Source organism: Zingiber officinale, chromosome 4A (assembly GCF_018446385.1).
Source record: "Zingiber officinale cultivar Zhangliang chromosome 4A, Zo_v1.1, whole genome shotgun sequence".
Lineage (NCBI taxonomy): Eukaryota > Viridiplantae > Streptophyta > Magnoliopsida > Zingiberales > Zingiberaceae > Zingiber > Zingiber officinale.
Window position 1 is genome coordinate 123,931,345 of NC_055992.1, and position 24,466 is coordinate 123,955,810.

General features: G+C 43.3%; 1 protein-coding gene across 1 annotated transcript; it reads right to left on the bottom strand.

The window, feature by feature from the left end:
- Window positions 1-10,710: 10,710 nt before the first annotated feature.
- On the bottom strand, window positions 10,711-13,087 carry LOC121970927 (BTB/POZ domain-containing protein At1g67900-like). Its single transcript, XM_042521949.1, has 3 exons — window positions 12,615-13,087; window positions 11,366-12,517; window positions 10,711-11,296 (listed from the first exon to the last, which is right to left on the bottom strand). The coding sequence occupies exons 1-3, from the start codon at window positions 12,741-12,743 to the stop codon at window positions 10,778-10,780; spliced, it is 1,800 nt and encodes a 599-aa protein (XP_042377883.1). The 5' UTR covers window positions 12,744-13,087; the 3' UTR covers window positions 10,711-10,777.
- Window positions 13,088-24,466: the final 11,379 nt, after the last annotated feature.

Genomic DNA, 24,466 nt, shown 5'->3' on the forward strand with positions numbered 1-24,466 from the left:
AAAAAAATCATAAGGTGATTGTCTTAGGGCATTCCTTAAATTCTAACAAGCTCCACCTGTTGAAGTTTCCTCTAGCCAGCCAAAAAGCCGTTATCAATTTTTGATTGTATATAATTGTTGGGAATACAATCAAAGTCCCACATTAGACATGTATGGAAAAGATTATACATTTATAAGATGAAAATATCTCCATTGATATAAGGTATTTTAGGTAGAATCTAAAAATAAATCTATGAGGGCTTAGGCTCAAAGTGGATAATTTATACTATTGTGGAGATATTTGAAATCTTTTGGTCCTAACAAATTTTTTTTTATAAAAGGTAAATATGCAATGAAATGAAAAATACAAGCCAAAAAGGTGCTATCAATCCTGGACACGTCATGTCCAAACCAATGCTGAATTAGTGTCGAATCCCATTACACTTTGTAGGGAAAATGTATGCACAGATACACCCTTCTACATCACCATCAACTAAAATCATACAACATACAATCTCATAGATAATACTAACATACATCACATCACTGGCACTAATGTGGTGTCATCATCATCATCGTGAGTGCATCTGTCCAAGGTTGTTCCACCTCCTGCCTATAGTCCTGGTCGTTCTCCTAGCCCGGCAGTATCCCTCATCGACAACCTCATTGATGGCTCTCCAATCATAGTAGAGGGTAACACGTGCATGTCCTGATTCGACCTCGCCACAATCTAAAAGAATCCATCAACCGAACGAAGCCCGACTATCCTCCACATGGCCCATTCTCCGGCCATCCTCCGATCACCACTGTGGGGGTACCTCTCATTAGCCGGCGACAGGGATAGTCCACTGTAGATTCTAGCTAAGGTAAAAGCTGTGTATGCAGTGCAATCTTCACTGGACTAACTGCCGAAAGAAGCATGAGCCAGAGCCATAATTTAGATTAAACCATGTGGGTAGAACCTTGAATGAAGTAAAGGAGGCCCTGAGCAGGTCAGTGACCTGATGCTTGAGGGGAGACCCTGAGTAGGTTAAGAGTAAGCTGACGCTTGAGAGGAGGCTTGAACCATGAGAATAATGGTGGTCCTTCGGTTAAGGGGAGGATTGCTGGGAATACAATCAAAGTCCCACATTAGAAATATATGGAAAAGATCATGCATTCATAAGATGAAGATATCTCTATTAGTATGGGGCATTTTGGGTAAAGCCAAAAATAAATTCATGAGAGCTTAGTTCCAAAATGGATAATATCATACTATTATAGAGATATCTGAAATCTTTTGGTTCTAACAATAACCTATCGTCAACCCAGGCAATAGCTTCCCCATCGACTCCAAAATAGGCCTACGGTCGAATATTACTATAGGGCCCATTAGAAAGGTCTAGGAGCTAGTCATGAGCCGAGCGAACGAATACACTTTGACGGAGATGGCGGATGGGTATTCGTATGACTTAACTACGGTAGGTTTTAGCTTTCTCATCTTCTTTTATTTAGAACACCTCTAATGGTATTTTTTTCTGTAACTTTGGGGAGTCATGCTGAATCTATTTTGATATGCGATGAAACTAGCCCAAGAAAATGAGGCCCTAAAGTGGCGTCTATCATAGGTAGGCTCCATTTATTTCCCCACTCTATCCCCCAGGAAAACTAGGCTCAACTCGACCACTTAAGTGAATTAGAATGATAACTTCAGGAAGCTCAAGCGTCGATGAAGGCTAAGACAAAGAGAGTGACATCATCAAAGGCTGGCTAGGAAACCATCAAAGATACACTACAATCTGAAACAACTAGGCTAACTAAGGCGATGGCAGATTTCGACGAGAAAATCACTGAAGTCCAGAGTCTCTTTGCTCAGTTAGAGGAGTTGAAGTCTGCCCACACCTCGGAGACGGGTGCAAAAAAATCCAGCTAATGGCCAAAGTCCATCTATTATCCGAGGAACAATGAAGGGTGGATGCATAAAGAATTGAGCTGGAGTTCATGCGGTTGGAAGTAGAGGCCAAGAAAACTAAATTAAATGCTTCTAAATCTAAGTTGGCCAAAACTATATCTGAGTTGATACCTCCTGAGCGGAATTAATTGCCTACCAAGAGGGGGGGGGGGGGGGGGGGGGACAACCTACCTCCAATCGTGATAGCACAACATACCAATTGTCACCTTCATCAACAAGACGTTTCTTGTTGGAGCTAAAGGGGCGATTATACAACTTTGCAAAGGTGGCTACTTGGCGTCCGAACCTCCCACTCAGTTTTTAAATCGCTAGAGGATCTTAAAAGAACTCCCGCTCGGTGTCTTCCCAAAGTTTTTGTAGCATATTTTTTATGTGTCAGCCTCTCATGGGCAAAAAAACTTTCTTCATGTAATACAACTTATGTTATTTTCTACTTAAATTTGTTCCATGTTTGATTTTTGCTCAATCTGGTCCTATGCTTGGTCATTCACTGCTACTAACTTAGTATTTATGAGTATCTCACGTGCTCAAGTGGAGGTGTTTTAGTTTTTTTTATATGCTGAGTGACTCAGAAGCTTGGGTATTTAATCACTTAAGTAATAAAACCTTGGAGATCTGACCAGTCCTTAGGACACTCGGATATATGTCAAGGACTGTGTTTAAGAGATGAGGAGGACGAAGCCCTAAACATTTGACCGTAGTTAAAGCCAATCGGATTTAACATAACTTAATCACTAAAGACAAGGAAAAGTTTGTATTTATGCGAGCTCCAGAGTTTCGGAATAATGACTCGCTTATCACATCTGTTATAAATGTGCTTCTCATATTGATGACACGTGCCCAGTAACCTCATTCCTGTGATATGATAACTAGTGCACAATTTTTATATCCATGGCGATTCACCTTCTTTCTGATTTGATGGCCACAGTAATTGACCTGCTTTTCTACCATGATCCAACGACCCCTCTTAAAAGAGGCTCGTAGGATTCCTCATTTAAAACCCTAGAGACTTTGTCTTCTCATCTTCTTCTCTTCCTGTAAAGTCATCTGATCCCCTATTTTTACAAATTCTAGTTGACCCTTCCATTCTTTATTTTCTTTCAACCTCTCCTCTCGAGTCTTCACATGGATATTCCTGGTGTATGATATATGTTTCTCACTTCAAGCTTTAACGAGGTAGACCTTAATGACCTACATTTCACCTATGCAGTTCCTACCAGTATGCATATAATATACCGATCAAGCAGGAACACCCCCCTCTCCCCAAATATATAATGGTTTTTAAATAGTAAATCCTAGCTTGGTTAGCTTCAATCCCTCACTTTGCAACTATGTAGCCGAGGAACTTCTTGCTCTTGGCTCTGAATAGACATTTAGTGGGGTTAAGCTTAAGCTTGTACCCCCTTAAGGCTTGACAAGTTTCATCAATATTAGCATAGAGATTGACTGTATGAGGAGATTTGATAAAAAATATCATCTGTATAAACTTTCATATTTCACCTGATCTGCTTTTGGAACACTTTATTCATAAGTCATTGGTAAGTTACACCTGTATTTTTTAATTTGAAGGGCATATAACATTATAACAGTAAGTTTCTTCAGCAGTTATAAAGTTAACCTTTTCCTAGTCTTATTTAGTTAAGGGGACCTGATGATAACCTTTGTATACATCCAACATGCATATCAATTTACAAACGGAGGTGGAATCCACCACCTAGTCGATGCGTGACAAGGGATAATAATCTTTGGATAGACTTTATTTAGATCCTGGAAGTCAATGCATACTCACCACTTATTTTCTAACTTAGATACCAGGTGTTAGTATTAGCCCTAATACCAATTATGAGATGATTGTAAAGGGCTCATTTTGTATCATATATTATTATTATTATAAAAGACAAAGTTGGTTATTATATTTATTTCAGTTCAGTGCCGATTGAATAAGTATAATAATGTCCTTGGATAGTAGGTTCTTATTTACAGCATATCAATTGGTTGAATTGATAATGAGATATTGTAGATATATATACATAGAACACTACTCTTAACTATTCCTAGTTGAGCATTAATATACAAGGACAATATTAATGCGTTGAGACTAGCATGTAGGTCAATGGATGACTTAATCTCACAAGTTATGGATACGAGATATCAGGTTGACACATGGGTATATATTAGAGAATATATACTGAATGATCCGTCATGAGAATGTTTCATGTATCGTTATATGAGTGGCATAAACATTCTCATGTGACTATTGGTATGAATAGTCTTTAGACCTGAAGTTACTACGGTGCCCTACATAAGGAGTTGTGTACTTTGGTATTGGCAAACGTCACCTGTAACAAGGTGGACAATAAAGTCGATCACTGGATATGCAATGAATTATGGGGAGGGATGTGAGTGATGTAGATGAGATCTATCCCTTCCATATGATAGAAGCGATATCTGTGGACCCCTTGATTAGTAGGACACAAGAAAGCATGGTCATGCGCAAATGAGTCAATATGAGATATTGAGCTTATTTGATTGAGTGTGTCTACTTAGAGATCAAGAAACACAAAGGTTGATAAGAGGATGACACGGTCTATGCCTCATTGATCAATTTAGATATCAAGGATAGAGGGACAAAGTCATACAAGATAATAGCCACGGATATGTTAGGTTGGATCTCGACTTTCTCGTCACTTGGGTAGCAATGATGCCTTGTTAGATGTCACTCATTGCTTATGTATCTAAATGTTAATTTGGGTGCATTGCCAATGTTATGAGAACCTATTAGATCATACACAAAGAACAAGTAGATTTGGAGATGGGTTCATATGATGAATCATTGGATTAAGTCTTATCCGAATTGGACTTATTGAGTTAAACTCAATTGGATCTAATTGTTGGATTAAGTCCAATTCAAACTAAACTCAAGGAGTCAATTCAAATTAATGAAATGTGATTCATTGAATTTGAAATTGCATGAGATTAATTGAGCAAGACTCGATTGAATTAGACTTGAGTTAGACTCAAGTGAGGATTAATGGAGAGATTTATTGAATTTCAAAATTCAATGATTCATTTCATTCAATTTTCAAAATTGAATTTGAAACGAGGAGTTTCAAGTGTGGTCCTTAATGGAGTGTAAATGCTCATTAAGGCTATTAATGCTAATTAAGTGTTTTCATTGGATGAAAATACTTAAGCAATTTTTCTTCATTTTTTGAGTTAGTTCTTCATTCTCCTTGTTCTTCTCCTCTCTTGGCCGAAATCCTTTCTCTAGGTTGCTAGCACAACCTATCTCCATTTTGTGAGTTTGTGAGACAAACGAACGCTTGTTCGTGTGGATACTATAGAGGCGCGAACGTGAGATCGTGCTGTGATCCGAGCTGTCGGGAGATCGTGTGCACGCACCAAAGGTATAACCTCTTATAATCTTATGAGAAAACTTAATATATTTTTCTTTCCCTTCGCATGGATCTTCTGGAAGGAACTAGATGATTTCCGCTACGCATAGCGTGTTTAGCGCTCTAGTTCCTTACACCAGGACCAAGCTAACCAGCCAGCTCAGGAACTGTGCCTCACGGATAAAGCTAGCCTCCAACAGCATGTCTACCTCCACCCGAATGATCTTATTTTGTTCAGTACCAAAACCTCGCTTTCTTTGCTTGACCGATCGAGCATCCAGTCGGACATGAAGCACATGTTCCATAACCGTTGATGATATGCCCGTGATTTCCTTGGGCTCCTAGGCAAAGACATTATTATTATGTGTTAAACATACAACAAACTCTGCTTTAAGCTTTGGAGATAGGTTGAATGCTTTTTGAGTAGTAGCCTCTGGTCAGTTGGGTTGAATTTACACTTCTCTCTCTTCGTAAATTAGAGTCGAGGGTGCCTCCTGAATGGTGTTAACTTCCATCGGTTAGTTTTTTTGGGTTGCGTTAGCTTCAATCTTGATAATATCGACGTAGCACTTGCGTGCTGCTAGTTGGTTTCCTCTAAACTCCCTCACCTGGTCATCCACGGTGAATTTTATCTTCTTGAAGAAAGTTGAAACAACTGGCCAGAATTCATTTAGGGCTGGCTAACCCAAAATGATGTTGTATGTTGAGGGCGCGTCTACTACAGTAAAAGTCGATCGATGCGTCCTCATTATGGGCTCCTCCCCTAAAGATATGGTAAATTTAATCTAGCCGAGCGACTAGATCTTGTTACCCATGAAGCCGTATAATGAAGTCATCATGGCTTGGAGCTCGCTCTTATCAATCTACAACTGCTCAAATGCTTCCTTGAAAATGATATTGATTGAGCTACCTATGTCAACAAAGGTACATTATATATTATAATTGGCTATAACAACCTTAAATATTAAAACATCATCATGGGACACTTCTATTCCCTCCAAATCCTTATGCCCAAAACTAATCCCGGGCCCTTGTGCCTGCTCCTGGTTGCAGCCGATTGCATTGATTTCCAGTTGATGAGTGTGCGACTTCCTCGCTCGATTGGAGTCTCCATCGGTAGGGCCTCCTGCGATCATGTCAATATCCTCCGAACGGTATTATTGTCATTTTCCTCGTACCACGTTGGGGGCGTTCCTGCTACATTCGGGTAGGGGTCTAGGCCCAGTTCTCTTACTACTAGGGCGTTCTTTGGTGCCACTCGGTGCCCTGATAATCTCTTCAGGGCGGGTCGTTCAGCTGTTGGTAACACTAACGGTCGGGAGACATGAGCGCCATCAGAATCCTTGATTAATTGCCTGATGATTCTTTTGATTGTAATGATAATAATCTTAACTGTTGTGCGTCTCTGACTGATGATAAGTACAAAACTTTGGAGTCCACATGGGGGACTCAAGAAATTATGTCCGCCTAGCCCCACTTGTTGCACAGTGTGAGGTCACGACTCATGGACAGGAGATGGAGGATCCACTCGGGGCCCTTTGTGTGGTTGGAGAGGAGGAGGAGCCCAATTCTCAGTAGCGGTTGTTGGCGTGGGTGTGGTGACCTCCTTTTTCCGCGCGGATTGAGTTTCTTCTACATTATATACTTGGTCACCTGGCCAAGTAGATGATCGAAGTTCCTTAAGGGCTTCTTAATCAGGGAGTCAAAAAAACTTGCTATCTGCGAGCCTTTGAGAAAAGACACTCACTAGAATCATCGGGGTGAATGAGGGGACATCCATAGTCATCCTATTAAATTTTTTGATATAAGCCCTAAGCGTCTCCTTGGGCCCCTGTTTGAACAAAAAGAGGCTCAGGGTGGTTTTATGGTAACGACAACTGTTGGCGAAATGATGAAGGAAAATCTTATGAAATCTTTAAAACAGTAGATGGATTCGGCCAATAGTCAATTGAACCACCTCTGTGTCGAGCCCTAGAGTGTGGTGAGAAACACATGACACTTCACACCATTCGTGCCCTGATGAAGGATGGCGTCATTTTCAAGATTGAGGAGGTGGTCTTCTAGGTCAGTTGCCCCTCCATATTCCCCTATCGTTAGTGGTCAGAAGTGGCTTTGTGGCTTGGCAGCTTGTCCTCTAATATTTCATGGGAGAACGACATGCTTATATGCTCGGGAGAGCCGTTGCCCATCGGGGCTTTCCCTTTACATAGATCCCGCGCGGGCGCATCTCCAGAAGATGATACTTGGGGCCTTTCTTCTCAGCCCATCTCCTCGAGTGGAGTGTAAAATAGTTCCCAGTAATATGCTATCGGGGATGGTGGCACAAGCGATAGGTTGAATGACCGCGTAGGTGCTTGCATGAAGCCAGTTAGGGGAGGAGAGGCTAGTTGAAACCCAGTTGATCATTCCCCCATTGTCCTTTGCTCAGCATGTGACCCTGCCACTAATAGGGCTGGGTCATTTGGCAAGGGATGCTCTACTGCCGCTTATTGCGATTGAGCTAATTCCTGGGTTCATGCAGCTATGAGTAACTCCAAATATTCTTGTGATAGGGTGATGGTGGTGAATTATCCAGCTTCTTCCATCTCTACATTTTAGATTCAGGTGAAAATTTTCATATACGGTGCCAAATTTGATCATGTTTAAAAGCGGTGGAGATGACGCGCTAGGTAGGTGGCGCTATTGTTGATCGGGAGATGACTTTGTTGGTGCAAGGTGCATCAGACGATCGAACATAAGTTTTGATTATGGCTGAGGGTCCAAAGTTAAGGTTGCTTGTTATCTAACAAGTGTGAATGAGCTTGCAGAAAAGTCCTAATTATTCTTAGGCAAAAGTCTTAGTGGATTTTAGGCAGGTGGAAAATCCTAACTGTAGTTAGTCAAGACGAAGTCTTGGCGGGTCGAGCACTTTGGGCGAAATTCTATAGTCGGGGACTCTAGGTGAAAATCCTGGTGGTTGCGGACCAAGTGAAAGTCTGGACGGGTCATGGAGCGGACGTTCAACATAAAGACCTGAAGTTTTGGATGCTGAGCAAAAGTCCAGATGGCCCGGAGGATCAGTTTGGCAAAAGGTAAACTCTCCTGAGAGGAGTAGGTGAGGACGCGTTCTCCCGAGGAGGGAACAGTAGACGTTAGTTTAACCTAGAGTTTTGGCGAAACTCAAAGTCAGAATCAGATAGTCAGAGGCTGTCAAATTCATATTTTATATATATTTTATACTACCTGGATTAACTTTGTTTTACAGGAAATTAAGTGCTGAAAAGTTTAGTTCGGGTGCCTAGACCAGGCTCGCCCCTGACGGACCTGGGGCACCTAAGTGATCCTGGCACTCGGACTCGGTCTAGGCGCTCAGACATGAAAAGTTATCCACAAGTTGACGTGGAGCACGTCAATTGGCTGGGACACGCGGTTCAGGTGCCCGGAAGGGTTCCAAGCGCTCGAAAGGGTTCCAGACGCCCGAAACAACCTATATAAGCAATATTCGACCGGGAGCTTGATAACGACATTCAGAATGACTTCTGCATTTGCGTACTGCTCCCATAAAGCCTCTACGACGTCTAAAAGCTCCGACGACGACTTTGCTAAAGCTTTCATCCTATAAAGTCGTCGGTATTCTTAGTTTTTGAATTACTTGTAATTATTTCAAACTGTACTTGTAAGCTTTACGAATTGCTTAGCGATTGCCCATCGAAAGCACTCTCACGTGCGGGCCTTGGAGTAGGAGTCACCACAGACTTCCGTTGCGTATTACTCAACTTTTTAAACAAACGAATTAGTCATGAGCGCTATTCACTCCCTCTAGCGCAATGATCCTACAGACTCTGATAGAGAGAAACAATGACGCTTGACACTCCTCCTCACTATGCACACTTGAAAAAACAAATAGAACGTTAGGGAAAATCTAGGGAGAGGGTCCATGGCATAGGCACTTTGATACTCAAGTCAGTACGGTGGCCAAGTGAAAAAAAGTGGAGAAGATGAACAGTAAAATGTGAGTGCGTAATGTTGAGTATTCAAGCGTAAAACATAAAGTATCAAGTATACAACATCCCTCGCCAATGGAAAGAATCCCCTTTTTATATCTCTTTCATAACCTTCGCAATAATGAGACGACAAGGAATATTCGGTGTCAGAAGATGTCGGGTAATGGAAGGCATACAATCTTCCTCCGAGGAATCTTTCATTACATGTGTATGAACTATTTTTTGTAACCCTCGCAGTAATGATAGAAGTCAAGTAACCACTATTATAAGAAGATTTCGTTACATGTATGTGTCAGATATCAGAATGTTTCCTGATGAATAACTGTTATTCTATGACGAGTTATTACGATTTCCTAACAATGTTATCCCCTGGAGGTAATTCAACCGGACCCATATCTGACCGACTATATGTGATAGGAGACTGTAATAAGAATGGAGAATTATGTCCCTCTAGTCCGACTGGCTATTAGGCCAACCGAGCTATATGCTAAGTTGTATGATAATAGTGAGAAATGAACTGTCTTCTAAATCTGAACGACACTAAGTCCGATTGGCTATATATTGAGAGTACTTTTGCTCGGAAGTTGGGAGTCCCACCCTAGGTCTGTCCAACACTTTAGATCGAGTAGTCATATATAACAAGACTTGTCCCTGAATTCTTATGCTAGGATCTGGAAGTCCGATCGGATATCATCCTGGCCGACTGTATGTTAGAGATATTGCCTTTGCTGTGTGCTAAGAAAATACTTCTGGAGGATGGGGTGCTTAAGACCCGTTTGCCCGACCAACATTAGGGTTGTGTAGGTTTATCTTATATATCTTAACATTAAATGGAGCAATAAGTCCTCCTAGTCCGGTCGGCTATTAGGATCGGCTGACCATATACAGAGAGACTTATACCCAAAGAATAAGGAACCGAATTATGTAAGCCCGACCAGCTACTGGACCGGCCAGCTTCATTTTGAGAACCATAACGCTGAGTGAGGAGTTGAGTCTTAATGAGAATAATCCATTTAGATGTATCTATTTTAATTGTCACCTCATCTTAATTTTGATAATCATCTCACCTTGCTAACACGTCATCTCTAGATCTAATTACAATATCAATATTGATTCAAAAATAGTTTATAAATATTCTATGGGGAAATGTACTTTCACACTTCAAGGGACAACCTGCTTAATACATGGCATAATTCAGTAGCGTTATTGATAGTCTAAAGCAAAATCTATGAAACATCTGCAGAGGGAAAAAGAAGGTGAATAAGAAGTTTCACTTGCAGACTTTAGAACTGCACAACTTGTAAAAAAAGCAAGCAGGAGCACTCTGAGAAGAATGATTTCTGTACAAGCAAATCACTTTTGATGATGATGGCTAATCGTAGCTCTTATTCATCTTTTCCGGAATTATGATAAACAAAGCAGAAGCAGCACGGCCTTGGCACAGAAAAATTTTGTATGAAATTGATCAATTAATTCCTCTCGTTTGCACTTCTGTTCAGACCCAACAATTTGGCGATGATCTTCTTGGGATTCCTAGGAAGTGAGCACAAGGCCTTGAGCCGCGAAGAAGGGGTCCTCAAGAGAGCTTCGCCGGGAATTAGGCCGCCGTCGTCGATGCCATTCTCCTCCTCGAGCTTCAGCTCGAGGGCTTGGAGCTTCGCGGCAGGGCGTTTCAATCTCGAGATGCTCCAGCCATCTTGCGAGGGAGAAGCAGCGCCGATGTGGTGAAGCTTCAGAACCTCTCTGCTTCCTGCGTCTCCTCCGGTGCCTGTCTTCGCCAGCAGCGCCTTGATGTTGTTGGCCAACTCTGTGACCTGGAAGCCTGACATGGCGGCACGGGACTGCTCGAAGAACAGCACCTGCAGCACCACCCGGAGAGGGAGGAGCTCGTTCTGTGCCGCGTGCATGCAGGCCTCGACTGTGAGCTTCTTGCAGTCTAACATTCTGCACAAGTGCTTCCTTGAGTTCTTGTCGAGCTCTGGGTGCGACTAATCACAAACAAAACGAAGACTGATTAACAAGATGAATCATTTGATCGAGAAATGCCAGTGAATTACCCTGAGGTAGATGTCGATGACTCTGTAAAGGTCGTCGTGGTCGGTCCTGGCAAAGTCTGGGACAGCTTCTGCGATGGCAATGAGCTTCTCCATGGGCAAGTTCTTGTCCTCGGCGATTTCTTGGAGGTAGCTGTCTATGAGCTTGCCCACTCGGAGCTTGGAGCTGTGGGAGGACGAAGAAGATCGCCGGCCGTTCTCATGCACCTCAAACTCCACCTTATCGGCCGACCGAGACTGCCTCCGTTGGCGCCTGAGCTTCTCCTCCCTCGGCGGACTCGTCGCGGGGCTTTGCCCCTGAAGCAGGAACTCCTCCAGCATGGTCATCACCACATCGACATCGTATAATGTGTCGCCGGAATTCGCTGCCTGTGGGATCAAGAGATCCTCGACGGATGCTTCCTCCAGTTGTAATCCTACTCGTCTTGCTAATTCCGTCTTCACCGGAGCTGAAGCATGGAGAAAGTTTGCGGCTTTGAGAAGCTTGAGAAGGAAACCACACGAAACAGAGCCTTCCTCGGATGGCAGCAAGCTGACAATCTTCTCCATTAGCAACGTAGACTTTCCGGTGGCCTCTTGGCCGTTGCCTGGTACCATGGTTGCCAGCCACCTGCCAGCGTAGATCTGCAGCGCCTCGCCGAGGAGCTTGCTGGAGACGACTCCGGCGGATTTCACGACCACCATGATCCGCCAGTAATGGTCGACGCCGAGCTCGCTGAGGTCGGCGGCCCACCGGTTCCTGGACGCTCCCGGGAGCGTAGAACTGGAGATGATAGCGGTGGCGATGGCGTCGACGCAGCGGCCGGTGACGCCGAGCTCCTCGCACAGGGGAGCGTGCTTCCGCGTGCTCCGCAGCGTCGCGAGCGTGTCCTTCCACCGCTGGAGGATGCAGGAGCTGAAGAAGACGTCGAGCTTGCCGAGGAGGTTGCTCCGGTCGGCATCGTCGCTCATGCGGAGGTAGCAGGCGGCGCACCAGACGGGCACGAGGTTGAGGGGGCTGAGAGTGACGGTGATGCCGTAGCAGAACTTGGCGCAGAGCTCAAAAGCCTCGGCGCCGCCGGGGAAGTCCGGGAGGTGGATGACGGCCGGCTCGGCGGCGTCCCCGAGCTCGGAGCAGAGCTGTTGCAGGCGAAGGCATTTCGACAGCATGGGAAACTGCACGCACAAAACCAGACAAGAGAATTTTTATCAACTCCAAAAGCGAATCTATCAACAAGAAACACAATCTTCCTAAAGGTGACAAAAAAACTACCTTGTGCAGGTGATACAAACTTCTCTGCACCTGGATTCGGAGGTCAGTGGAGACCTCTGACGAAACAGACCTAATAGCTTCTGTGGTGAAGAAGGTATCAGGTCTGGTGCCAAGCTTCATGAACCTCATTTCCTCCCTCTTTGATGAGACAAGGATTCAGAGCCCTAAGAAGTGTCTATATATACACACATCTAGCAAAGATAATGATGAAGAAGTGGTCCTGTTCCTTTGATTCAGAACCTCTTAGAACGCTGATCTCACTGCGCAAGCTCTAACTTGTCTACTCTTCCTCTCTTGTGACCCTGTTGCTGAGAAGGATTAATCACCGACACCGTAGCCCATAATTGCCAGCAAGAGATCAACGATGAAAACAAAATATTGAGGCAACATTGTAAAATGGCCTCTCCATCTTACACGGCGCATGATAGTGAGGTCGTCGGACAGAGGACGGGGTCGGAAGTCAAGTTCACGGGGCGATCAGAAGTCAAGCTCACGGGGTGGTCAGAAGTCAAGTTCACGGGATGATCAGAAGTCAAGCCCACGGGATGGTCAGAGGTCAAGCCTACGTGGTGGTCAAAAATCCGGCCTACGTGGAGGTCAAAAATCCGGCCTGCGTGGGGTTCAAAGGGCCAAGTTACAGGATAGTCCTGGTGGACACAAGCGACATTCCGGAGTTAAGTCTACATGTCAAGTAGGAACTCGGAAGGTAAGACCTACAGGTCAGGATTAACAGACTCGCGACACAGGAGATACGAGGACTAAAGCGTACAAGTCTGGATATGCAAACCAAGGATGACAGGTCAGGATTTACAGACTCGTGACACAGGAGATACAAGGACTAAAGCGTACAGGTCGAGATATGTAAACTAAGGATGACAGGTCATGATTTACAGACTCGCAACACAGGAGATACGAGGACTAAAACGTACAGGTCGGGACACGGACATAGATCGGGATATGCAAACCAAGGATGACAGGTCATGATTTATAGACTCACGACATAGGAGATACGACTAAAGCGTACAAGTCGGAATATGCAAACCAAGGATGACAGGTCAAGATTTATAGACTCGTGACACAGGAGATACGAGGACTAAAGCGTACAGGTCGATATATACGAACCAAGACTCGTAGAGCAGGATACGTGGAGCCAAGACACAGGTTGAGATATGAGGACTAAGGCTTACAGATCGGGATGTACAGGACAAGATATGCATAACAAGATACACGGACCAAAGACGTACATGTCAGGATATGTGGACGAAGTCTTACAGGGCGGTAGGCGCAGGTCTGGATCTATCAAGATAGACCGAATGACAAATGTAGGGCAGGACGTACAAGTCTGGATTTGCGGGACAACAAACAAGCCAGGGAATGCGCCAGGAAAGGCAGGTATGTGCATATAGATCAAGATTTGCATATATGAGGACCCAGTCGAGGGTTAACAGACCAGGGTGAGCCTACACTACGCGACAATCAAGCCATAAAATCGTAACAACCCGTTAGAGAATAATCACCACATGTCAGGGAATATGCTAACGGCCTGTGACTCGTTGCCTCCTGATCCCTCCTCAGACCAATAGAAAGATGCCACATGTCATTCACCGCCAGATAAATCCTGACACCCGACATTCCCTAACACTTGTCAGACTCCAGAAGCATCCGCTGCCATATAAAAAGGGAGACTTTGTCTCTACGCAGGTACACTCACTCATCTTTTCATTCTCGTCTTTTACTTTTTGTCCTTTCACTGTGCTTCTGGGGAAAAAGTACCTAACTTGAGCGTCGGATGGCTTGACTCGGGGACTTTTTCCCTGGTTCTTGGTTTCTAACACAGAGGCGGCTTGTCTGAGTGTGCGCAGAATCCTCGCATCGTCATCACCTCCCGTCATCCGCTAGTGGGAACCTTTCCAGGAGGTATCAGGTCACCTAGGTGCTTCCACGACTTTCCATCAACACCGGCGACAGCGCGGCCAGCCTCTATCCTACTCAGCTTTCGGACGGGATCAAATTTAGCGTTGTTTATGGGAACACAGCTACCTGCTCCGGAATGTGAAGATGGAGGATTCTGGCAGAATCAACGTAACTATGACAACGGGAGAGTACGAACTCTTCAAAGAAGCCAAAAGACGGGCAGCCTCTGAAAAGCAACAAACTATTGTCTCCCTACCGCGAAAGTTACCTGAGGTTTCTAAAGAACCGGCTCACGCCTCAGATTGGGGTTCCAAGAGAAAACAACCCATGGAATTTCCTCCTGCCTTCTATAGAGAGCTAGGCCAGGGTTACTATCAGCCAGACCCTGGATGCTATAACCGCAAGGAGCAGCCACAAGTTTCGGTGGCTGAGAGTTCTTTGCCTAAGGATTCGAAGAGAGGGAAGTCTATTGTCCCTCGAGAAGAACGTCGGGTCCTTGCTGTTAAGTGCCGAGTGTTCTTTGATGAGTTGGTCTTTAGGGTCCCGTTAAGTGCCGAGTGTTCTTGAACACTCTATTGGGCTCTGCCCAGAAGTGGTTCAATGGATTGCCGCATGAGTCCATCACCTACTTCTCTGATTTCAAGATTGCATTCCTGCGCCACTTCACCATCAGCAGGAAGTATCAAAAGACGGACCACTGCTTGTTTGCTCTCAAGCAAGGGCCCTCCGAGCCGTTGAGAAGTTATATCAAGCGCTTCAATCAAATAGCTCAGGACATTCCCTCGGCCACATCAGAAATACTCATGAGTGTCTTCTCTCATGGATTGACCGAAGGAGAGTTCTTTAGGAATCTCATTAGAAATCCCGTGAAGAATTTCGATGAGATGCTGGAAAAGGCGACCAACTACATCAATGTGGAGGAAGCGCAGACAACCCGAAGAAAGACAGACAAACCTCCTCCCGTAAATAAGCCTGAGAGAAGAGTACCCCAACCGCCTACTCAACCTCTCCCGCGCGCTCGGGACGCCCGACCTACTTTCCACCCAGGTCAGGATGTTCGGCCGATCTCGCGCGTAGCTGCAGTTTATGCCCCCCCCCCCCGACCTGGACCTTGGGGAGCGCGCTATTGCACATATCATCGGTCCCACTCGCATGCTACCAGTGAGTGTTTTCAATTCACCCGGGATTCCCGCCGTGCTGCCGAGCTGGGCCTGCCACCCCTCGAGCTGGCTCCTCAAGTCCAAAGAATGATGGAGGAGCGACGCAATGCCGCGGGACAAGCCAGCAGATCCTGGGCCAATTAGGAGGGGCCAAGCATGCAACAACAAGGGCGCACTGGGGAGCAAGGAGAAGCCCGCGAGGCGGAGAATCGGGGCAACGTGGCCATCCAGGACATAGGCATGATCTCCGGAGGACCTACTGACGAAGAGTCGGGCCGGGCACACAAGTCTCATAAACGCTGATTGGAGATTCACGCTGTTGGATGCAGCAAGAAGCAGGTCACTGACCTTATTATCAGCTTCGGGCCGCAAGACCTGGAGGGACTGGAGTTGCCTCGTGACGACGCCCTTATCATCAGAGCGGTCATAGCTAATAGTCGCGTGGCCAGAGTCTTCATTGACACTGGGAGTTCTGTCAACGTATTATTCAGGTCTACTTTTGAAGAAATGCAGATCGACGCCAGCGAGCTTCAGCCGGTCGCTACTTCTTTATATGACTTTACTGGTAATGAAGTAAAGCCCATGTGTCAAATCAAGTTGGTCATATCCTTGGGGAGCGAGCCATTAGTCAGAACCAGGAGGAGTACCTTCCTTGTAGTAGACTCGCCATCGGCTCTATATGAGTTCAGAGCTGTTGTATCTACCTTCCACTAAAAAAATTAAGTTCCCTGTGGGAGAGTATGTCGGGGAGGTTAGGGGAGAGCAACGAGTTTCTCGGCACTTAACAGGACCCTTTGCTATTAAGTGCCGAGTGTTCTTTGCTGTCGGCTCTTCTCACGGCCATGACCCTCTCCCTCTCTGGAATGTTGGCATGACCGTGCCATTTGGCACAGCCATGTGTTGCTTGGCTGCTGGTCATGGGGGCACGACCAAGCATTGTTCTCCTTCGGTTGTGGTCAAACGGTCGGGCAAGGTTGGCACGACTGTGCACTATCTCCCTTCTGTTTGGCCACACGGTCGTGCGAGGTTACACGACCCAAGCTCCTGTGTGCGTTTTAGCTCCATTTTCGCTCCAAATAGCGTCCTGTCAACGAGAAAACACACAAAGAGCAGATCTCCCAACAAAAGAGTATTTATGATGAGTATGCACTAAAGGAGACGATTATGCAAAGAATATGTATGCATAAAGCAAGTGAATGTGCACTAAAACATATATAAATAATCATAATATTTGTGCACATCAGTCGTCCTTCTCGCTAACTACGTCTTTCGCTCGACTTCCTGTGCTCCTAAATTCCTACACACTTAGACACAAGATTAAAAACTAACAGGACCTAACCTGACTTGGTTGATCACATCAAAATTACCTTGGGGTACTAACAATCTCCCCCTTTTTGATGTGATCAAACTCAAGTTAAGTTAGGGTAAACCATAAATAAATAACAATTATAATTTTTGCAAAAAATTACAAGTGCAAAAATTAAGTACAAAATTTAAAAATTAAAATTGTACTACTCTCCCCCTAGACTTAATCTTTATTATGAATCACATTAAAAGTGGGATACGTTAAACATATAACTTAGAAGATCTAAACAAAATCTAAGTGAAAAAAAACAAAAAATTTTTGGCAATAATTAAAAAAAAATTACATTTTGATCACTAGTTCATAAAAATTTCAAAAGATTGTTAAAAAAACTTAAATAAATTTTAATGAATAGACCCTTTTTTAAATAGATTTTTATAACAAAAAATTTTGAAGCATTAGTTGAATGTTTCACAATAAGTCAATTAAACATTCAATTCAACAATTGGCTTTTAGGTTGTGGCAAGGTACTCGACCTTCTTGGTTATTATATCATCAACCACTTCTAGACAAAGTCTCTTAAAGAATTTAAACATTTAATCTTCTTTCTGAAAAACCCTAAGTCTAGAAAAATAGTTAACCTGAATATGATTTTGGTAAACCCAGTACATGTTCCTATCTACTGGATATATTAAAAATTTAGGAGGTACATAACTTCTGGGGACTTTTCTAATTTATCCTTGATGTTTCCTAATGTACCAGTTTAACCTTCCATACTTTCTAAATTTTGATTTTTGCATGATCATTTTCAAACTTTCAATTTGTATTTTTAATTTATAGTTTTCTAATTTTAGATTATCAAACAAATCTAAGGGGCATGTATTACCTAATTATCTTTTCAAGTCTATATTTTCTTTTTCTAATTTTACTAAATTCTTTGAAAGAATCTTAATAAATTTAAATAACTTTTCAGAAGATAAGACACGTACCTAACTTACCTTGTCTTTTGATGCTCCCTCTTCATCGTAGCTTTCCTCTGATAATCCTCCCCCTTCATCGATGTTCATCTCTGAGCTAATTTCGTCTTCCTTTTGAATGTCTGCCATTAGGGCTAGTCCGACATAGACTTCGATTTCATATTCAGAGAACGACGATTCATCCCATGCGGCTTTTAGATTATGCTTAGACCGAGTTGGCTTCTTGTTTTTTTTCCTTTTCCTTGTTCTTCAATTTTGGGCAATCATCCTTGATGTACCCTTCTTCGTTGCAGTTATAGTATCGAATCTTTCTTTTGTTCCGATAATACTTTCTCAACTGCGATTTAAATTTATTAGTTTTAATAAATTTATTAAATTTTCTTACTAGTAGAATGACTTCATCTTCGTCGATCGACGCTTCGGAGTCAGGATTTTCCTTCTTGGCTTTCAAGGCAAGTTTGTTGTTCGTCTTTTCGATTTCTTTATAATCTGCACATCGAGTTTCGTGAAGTTCAAAAGTTGAAAACAAATTCTCTAGTGTACTTACCTCGAAGTTCTTAGAGATGTAATATGCATATACTAAGGATGACCATTCTGGAGTTCTCAGGAAGGCGTTGAGCGCATACCGGATTGAATCTTAGTTCGTTACCGATTCTCCGATATTGTTGAGCTGAGTGATGAGTTCTTTGATCCGTGTATGGAGTTGTGGTACCTTTTTGTAGGGGATCTTGCGATCGGCTATAAGGGGGGTTGAATGGACGGCGCCCCCAATTACTCGCTTCCTACGTATTCGTTAGTGCGCAAGCGGAAATACAAAAACTAATTATGAATACAAAAGCTAATGACAAAGAAAAGAACAAGCAAACCAATACACGTCGATGTAACGTGGTTCGGAGATGATGCTCCTACTCCACGGCTGTCCGTAAGGTGGACGATCCCGATCCTTCGGTGGATTAGCCCCCGACAAACTCCGGCTACTCAAGCAACTCCTTGTGGGTGGAGGAACCTCACCACAACACCAACTAAGAACACTTGGACACAAGAGACCTTGAGCACTTTGGTGATTACTAATTAGACTTTAACCAAGTCTAATTTCGTCACCTTGGCCGGTCATCCCAAGCTCCTTCTTATATAGCTTGGAAGAAATCAACAAGCTGATTTGCCCGTTACCAGTCGACTGGTCCTTGCACCAGTCGACTGGTGCCAGCCCAACGACTCTCTACCAATCGACTGTTACAGTGCACCAGTCGACTGCTACAGTGCACCAGTCGATTGCGACTACTACAATGCACCAGTCGACTGCTACAGTGTCGTTGGCTGCTACAGTGCCGGTTGACTGCTACAACCCCCCCCTCGGTTGACTGCTATAGTACCCATCGGGATTTTTTTTCCGAGTACAATCTCTCATGCACTCGTACCCTCACGACTCACTTGACTCTTCTTTGCAGTCTTGACCTCTTGCCTTCAAGCCTACTTCCTTTGGCTCTCGTCCCTCGGATGCATCCAAGTCCGTGGCTCGTCCCTTGATGTCATCCTTCGTATATGCCTCGAAGTCGCTTCCCTCGGGCCTTGTCCTTGCTGCCTTGTCTACAGTCCCTCGGATGCTCCATCCTTCATCGGACCCGAAGGCATCAAGCTAAGTCATATGTGTACCCTGTAAACCTGCACACTCACATACACATATCAAATAACAAGGGTAAACCTAACTTAAACTCTTTGCCCAAACACCAAAACACATGGTCACATGGACCATTGGGATTGGTCCAATACTTTTCTCCACTGTTCATCCGTAAGTTTGTTAGTTGGGTTCGGAGGATGTCTCGCCTTACTAACTTTACTTTTGAAGTGCCTTCGTGGAGTTCCAGGAACTTCTCCTTTAACTTTGGTGAAGTCGTAGCTGCCGATTCGATTGACCTCCTGGGGCGAAAGGAAGCTTAGCAGATGGAGCTCTGCTTTACCATTCGCCACAAAATCGGCTTGTTCTTTCTTTGTCCGTAAACACTCTGCCTTTTCAGCTCCATGTTGGTCCTTAGGGGTTACAAAATCATATTTCATGATGTGAAGTCTCCCTCAAACTTTGGTGGATGAATGCTTGCACCAGTCATCGTCTCATTGCTTCAGTCGACGATTAGTTCTTCTGAGGCGCCTTGGCTCTGATAGCACTTGTACGACCCTTGGTGGCCGGCTAGAGGAAGGTGAATAGCCCTACAAAGAAAAGTGAAAAACCTTTCTCAAACTTTTATAGCTTTATCAAAATTAATACTTGCATAAAATAGATAAGACTAGTTAAAAAGAAAGATGCACCATAAATACTTGGTTATAACTGGGGAGGTTGTTAATCCAAGGAAGTGGAAAGCGCACTAATTTCTCTTTCAGGCGGAGAAGCCTCTTTACAGAAGTGAAGTACTAAAAATACAAAGCTAGACAAAAGAAATCATTTACAAGTATTCTCAAGTGTTGTCTTTTGGCTTCTGGGACCAGGGCTGTATTTATAGCCCTAGTTGGGGCGTCTGGAAGGGTTCCAGGCACCTGGAGGGGGATAAAATTTTATCCCCGTCGCAACGGATCGCGTTTGACGCGATCTAGATAAACATCCTGGTCCCGACACCTGGACCAAGAAAGTCAACATCCTATTGAATTTTGGTTCCGGTCTTCCTCTCCGGTTCCGCTCTCCTTGGTCCGAGTCTTCCGCTCCGGCTCCGGCTCCACTTGGGTGATCTCGGCCTTCTGGAATAGGGCTCACTCGAACCTAACTTTCAGCCTTTGAGCAATCTTTTGCTCCGGCTTTTCGTCCCTCGGAAACGTCGCGCGCCTCCTTCTCATCCTCCTTCATACTCTTCCACAGCACATTGTCCCTCATGCACACCGAGCCTGTCGGCTCTCTCCCATGTTATCCTTCTCACTAACTGTGTCTTTCGCTTGATTTCCTGTGCTCCTAAGTTCCTGCACACTTAGACACAGGGTTAAAAACTAACATGACCTAACTTAACTTGGTTGATCACATCAAAACTACCTTAGGATACTAATATTTTAGACACTCCTAGTTTATTTTGATTTGATGTATATATATATATATATATATATATATATATATATATATATATATATATATATAGACATTTTCTAGTTTATTTTGATTTGTGCAAGAAGGCTGCATTTTCTTGTGAAAATCCATCCAAAAGTAGTCCATTTATTCTGAGAAGAGCAGAACAACAACGGTCTTTGTCGCCGGTGAAGTTGTGAAGATGCATCTCGAAGAGTAAAGGATTAAGGGAAGGGAAGGAACCACTAATAATATGTGCCTAAATGAACTTTTGAATGTCTTCTCAGGGCGGTCTAAGGGCTAGCACATGAGGTGCTTTCAACTTGAGGTCTAGGGTTTAGGAATTTCTCATTTTATATACCTAACTTTCTTAATATTAAATGTTGGATCGGGACACACGTGAGAAGGGGGGGGGGGTGAATCACGTAGTTTTAAAAAACAAGTCTTTTTCATTTTTAAGAGCAGAGTGCGCAGCAGAAAACTAAGTAAGAAAGCGAAAATAGAAAAGCAAGTAAAAGAACAAGCGTTTGGTTTTATTTGATTTAGAGCCTTTGACGACTCCTACTCCAAGACTTAGGTCCTGCAGATCTATCGATGGGTAATCTACTAAAATACCTCTTCCAGTACCTCCGAAAGAGAGAATTGAATACAAAAGAATTCAGAACAAGTGCAACACACTGCACTTATCCCGTTGTAGTTATTAAGTACACAAATGAAAAAAATTACCAAACACTCTTTCAATAGGGTCGACTTGAGCTCGGTGTTTGGTCAGCTTCTTAGCAGTAAACGAGCGTGGTAGCATCGTAGCAGAGTTGTAGCAGGAAGTTGGAGCGTTCAAAAGTCCAATTGGAAGCGTAGATGATCGTATGAGTTTTGTATTCTGAAGCTCGGTCGAGTCCCCCTTATAAAGGATGTGAATGCGCCTTCTATAACCATTGAAGGCACCTTCAATGTGACAAATTCTATCCTGACTTTGCTGCACCTTATTTGTGACGAGATCCAAGATTCATCTCGTTGAAGGCGCCTTCAAAGAACTGAAGGCACCTTCTATGAATAATGCCAAGGCGCCTTCCACTTCTTGAAGGTGCCTTTCATCCCTTGGAAGGGGCCTCGGGTACTGTTCACCCAAGGATTTTTTCTCGCTCTTCTTGTCCTGCAAAACATGTTAGTCCAATAAACCAAATAATAACATGCAAAACAAGTGTTAGCATAATAATACTGAGTAGTAATTAAACTCTGTGTTTAGGGATCCAAAATGGTCCTAAACTGGACCGACATCTACTGTCTCTCAACCGGGACGCGTCCTCACCGAGTCACTCTTCTTTAGTGATTTACCTTTACTTACCAACTTGCAGTCGGTTTGACTAGCCTCTTGACCCATCAAGTTTTCACGCAGTTGTCGGGTCCTGCAAACCTAACTAGACTTCTGTCGGTTGTACACCAGACTTCCTGCCAGATATCAGGTTGGCCCGTTGACTTATCTAGACTTCGCACCAGCTATCTGGTCCTATAGACCTAGCTGGATTTTAGCCTGCTGTCAGGTCCTTCAGACCAATCAACTTCTGTACACTTGGTAGAAATGTTAGACACACACTACATCTAACTTTAACCTATTTGTCATACATTAAAACCAGATTATTAGTGCAACCTGCACCAACAATCTCCCCTTTTTTGATGTGATGACAAACTAGGTTAAAGTTAGAAAAATAAATGCAATTAAGCATTAAGCATGAAATATTTAAAATATCCTTATAAATTATCATTACTAACATATTTTATTGTCCTTATATAAAAATTTAAAATATTTATAATTGTCAATATAAATTAGTTTAGGTGACATTTATATTTGTCCTTATTTAGATAATAAAAGGGCATTCATAAATGTCCATGAAATATTTTTTCGTGACATTTTCAATTGTCATTATATTTCTATATTTAAGACACTTTTGAAGTTAGCATAAATATTTTATAATGACATTATACAAATGTCAGGAATACTAGAGGGTATATGCTAACATCGCATTTCAATACATTTTTTGATGATGTCACCATAGCTTTAGTGTCACTAAAAGTATACTATAAGGACATTTATGTGTGTCCTTAAAGACCTTAATTCTAGTAGTGTGCATTCAAGTATGCGAAATGAGAAATCTTCAGCCGTACCTCTTTCTTCGGCCTTATCTTTGTTTATGGTCATTCTTTCTTCGGTCGTACCTCTTTTGTTTATGGTGTTTGTACTTAGTCAAATCCACTTGTTTTTTTATAATATAGATATCTAAATGGTTGGATCAATAATTCTAGAGGTGGACGGTCTTCATCTGATTCATCCATCAAGTAAATCTAGAAGTGCAAGTGGCAGTACATGTTGATCTTGGAGATAATTAAAGAATGTCATGTGTATAGGGAGGTCAATAGTCCTACTAAGATGACGGGCAAGGTCAAGGAAGAGCCAAAAAGTTCCTCGAGTCCGTATGACCTCAATTATCAGAAGCCCTTGACTCCATGGCATTCTCGACCCCAAGTTGTTTATCCCCGAGCTACACCCCGACTCGGTGACCCTCGACTTAATGATGCTCTCAACTGAAGACAATGTCTCTGTTTGTTTTGGTAAAAGTGGATAATGCTCGCGCAGATCTCGAGATTTCATTCTATTTTAGGAAATAGAGATCTCATTCTATTTTAGGAAATAGATAACAATCGCGTGGATCTTGTGATTTTGAACTATTTCAAGAAATAAATAACAATTGTGAAGATCTCAGGATGCGCAGAAAACGTAGAAATTACTATCACTAGTTATATATGTTAGGATCGGTTGAGCTAGAGGAGGGGGGGTGAATGGCTCACTTCTTTGCTGACCAACTTTGTTTTGCACAGCGAAAATCTGAAGGCAATGCTAACACTGGTATTTACTTGGTATCCACCTCCTCAAGGAGGTGACTAGTCCAAGGATCCACACCACTCACACTCTTTCACTATCAAAAACCCTCCTTCTCGGAATCACACCGAAGGTGGAGAAACCTTAACAGAAATACACCTCTCCCTTTTCTTCAAAATAAATATCACAAACGCTACAAAGAAGAAGTAGAGAAGGATTACTAGCTTTAACCAGCTTCTTCTTTGCAGGTGAGATTTCAGTACGTAGTGGAGAGGAGCTTGAACCCTTTGCTTTGAATCTTGATCACTTGAGAGCTTTCAAAAGGCTTGGAGAGCAATGGAACAGTATGTTTTCGTTGTTGTTTGTTTTCCAGTTTCTTCCCGTGTTTTATACGTTGAGAAAACTAGTCGTTTCTCACGCCGTCGTCGCCGTGGATCGATTGAGGTTATATTCCAATCGATTCACAACTATCCGTTGGAAGCCATTGTTAGGATGTATACTAAAAGCCTAGCTTTTGGTATAAACATTTATCTAGAAATAAGAATCACATTGGTCAAATGTCTATATTTATGATAAATGT

Bases quoted from the DNA above. Each gene is read 5' to 3' on its own strand.
- LOC121970927 (XM_042521949.1), bottom strand. From the start codon at position 12,743: ATGAGGTTCATGAAGCTTGGCACCAGACCTGATACCTTCTTCACCACA. The intron at 12,518-12,614 runs GTAGTTTTTTTG...TTGTGCGTGCAG, and splicing joins GTTTGTATCACCTGCACAAG to TTTCCCATGCTGTCGAAATG. The intron at 11,297-11,365 runs GTAATTCACTGG...GTTTGTGATTAG, and splicing joins TCATCGACATCTACCTCAGG to TCGCACCCAGAGCTCGACAA.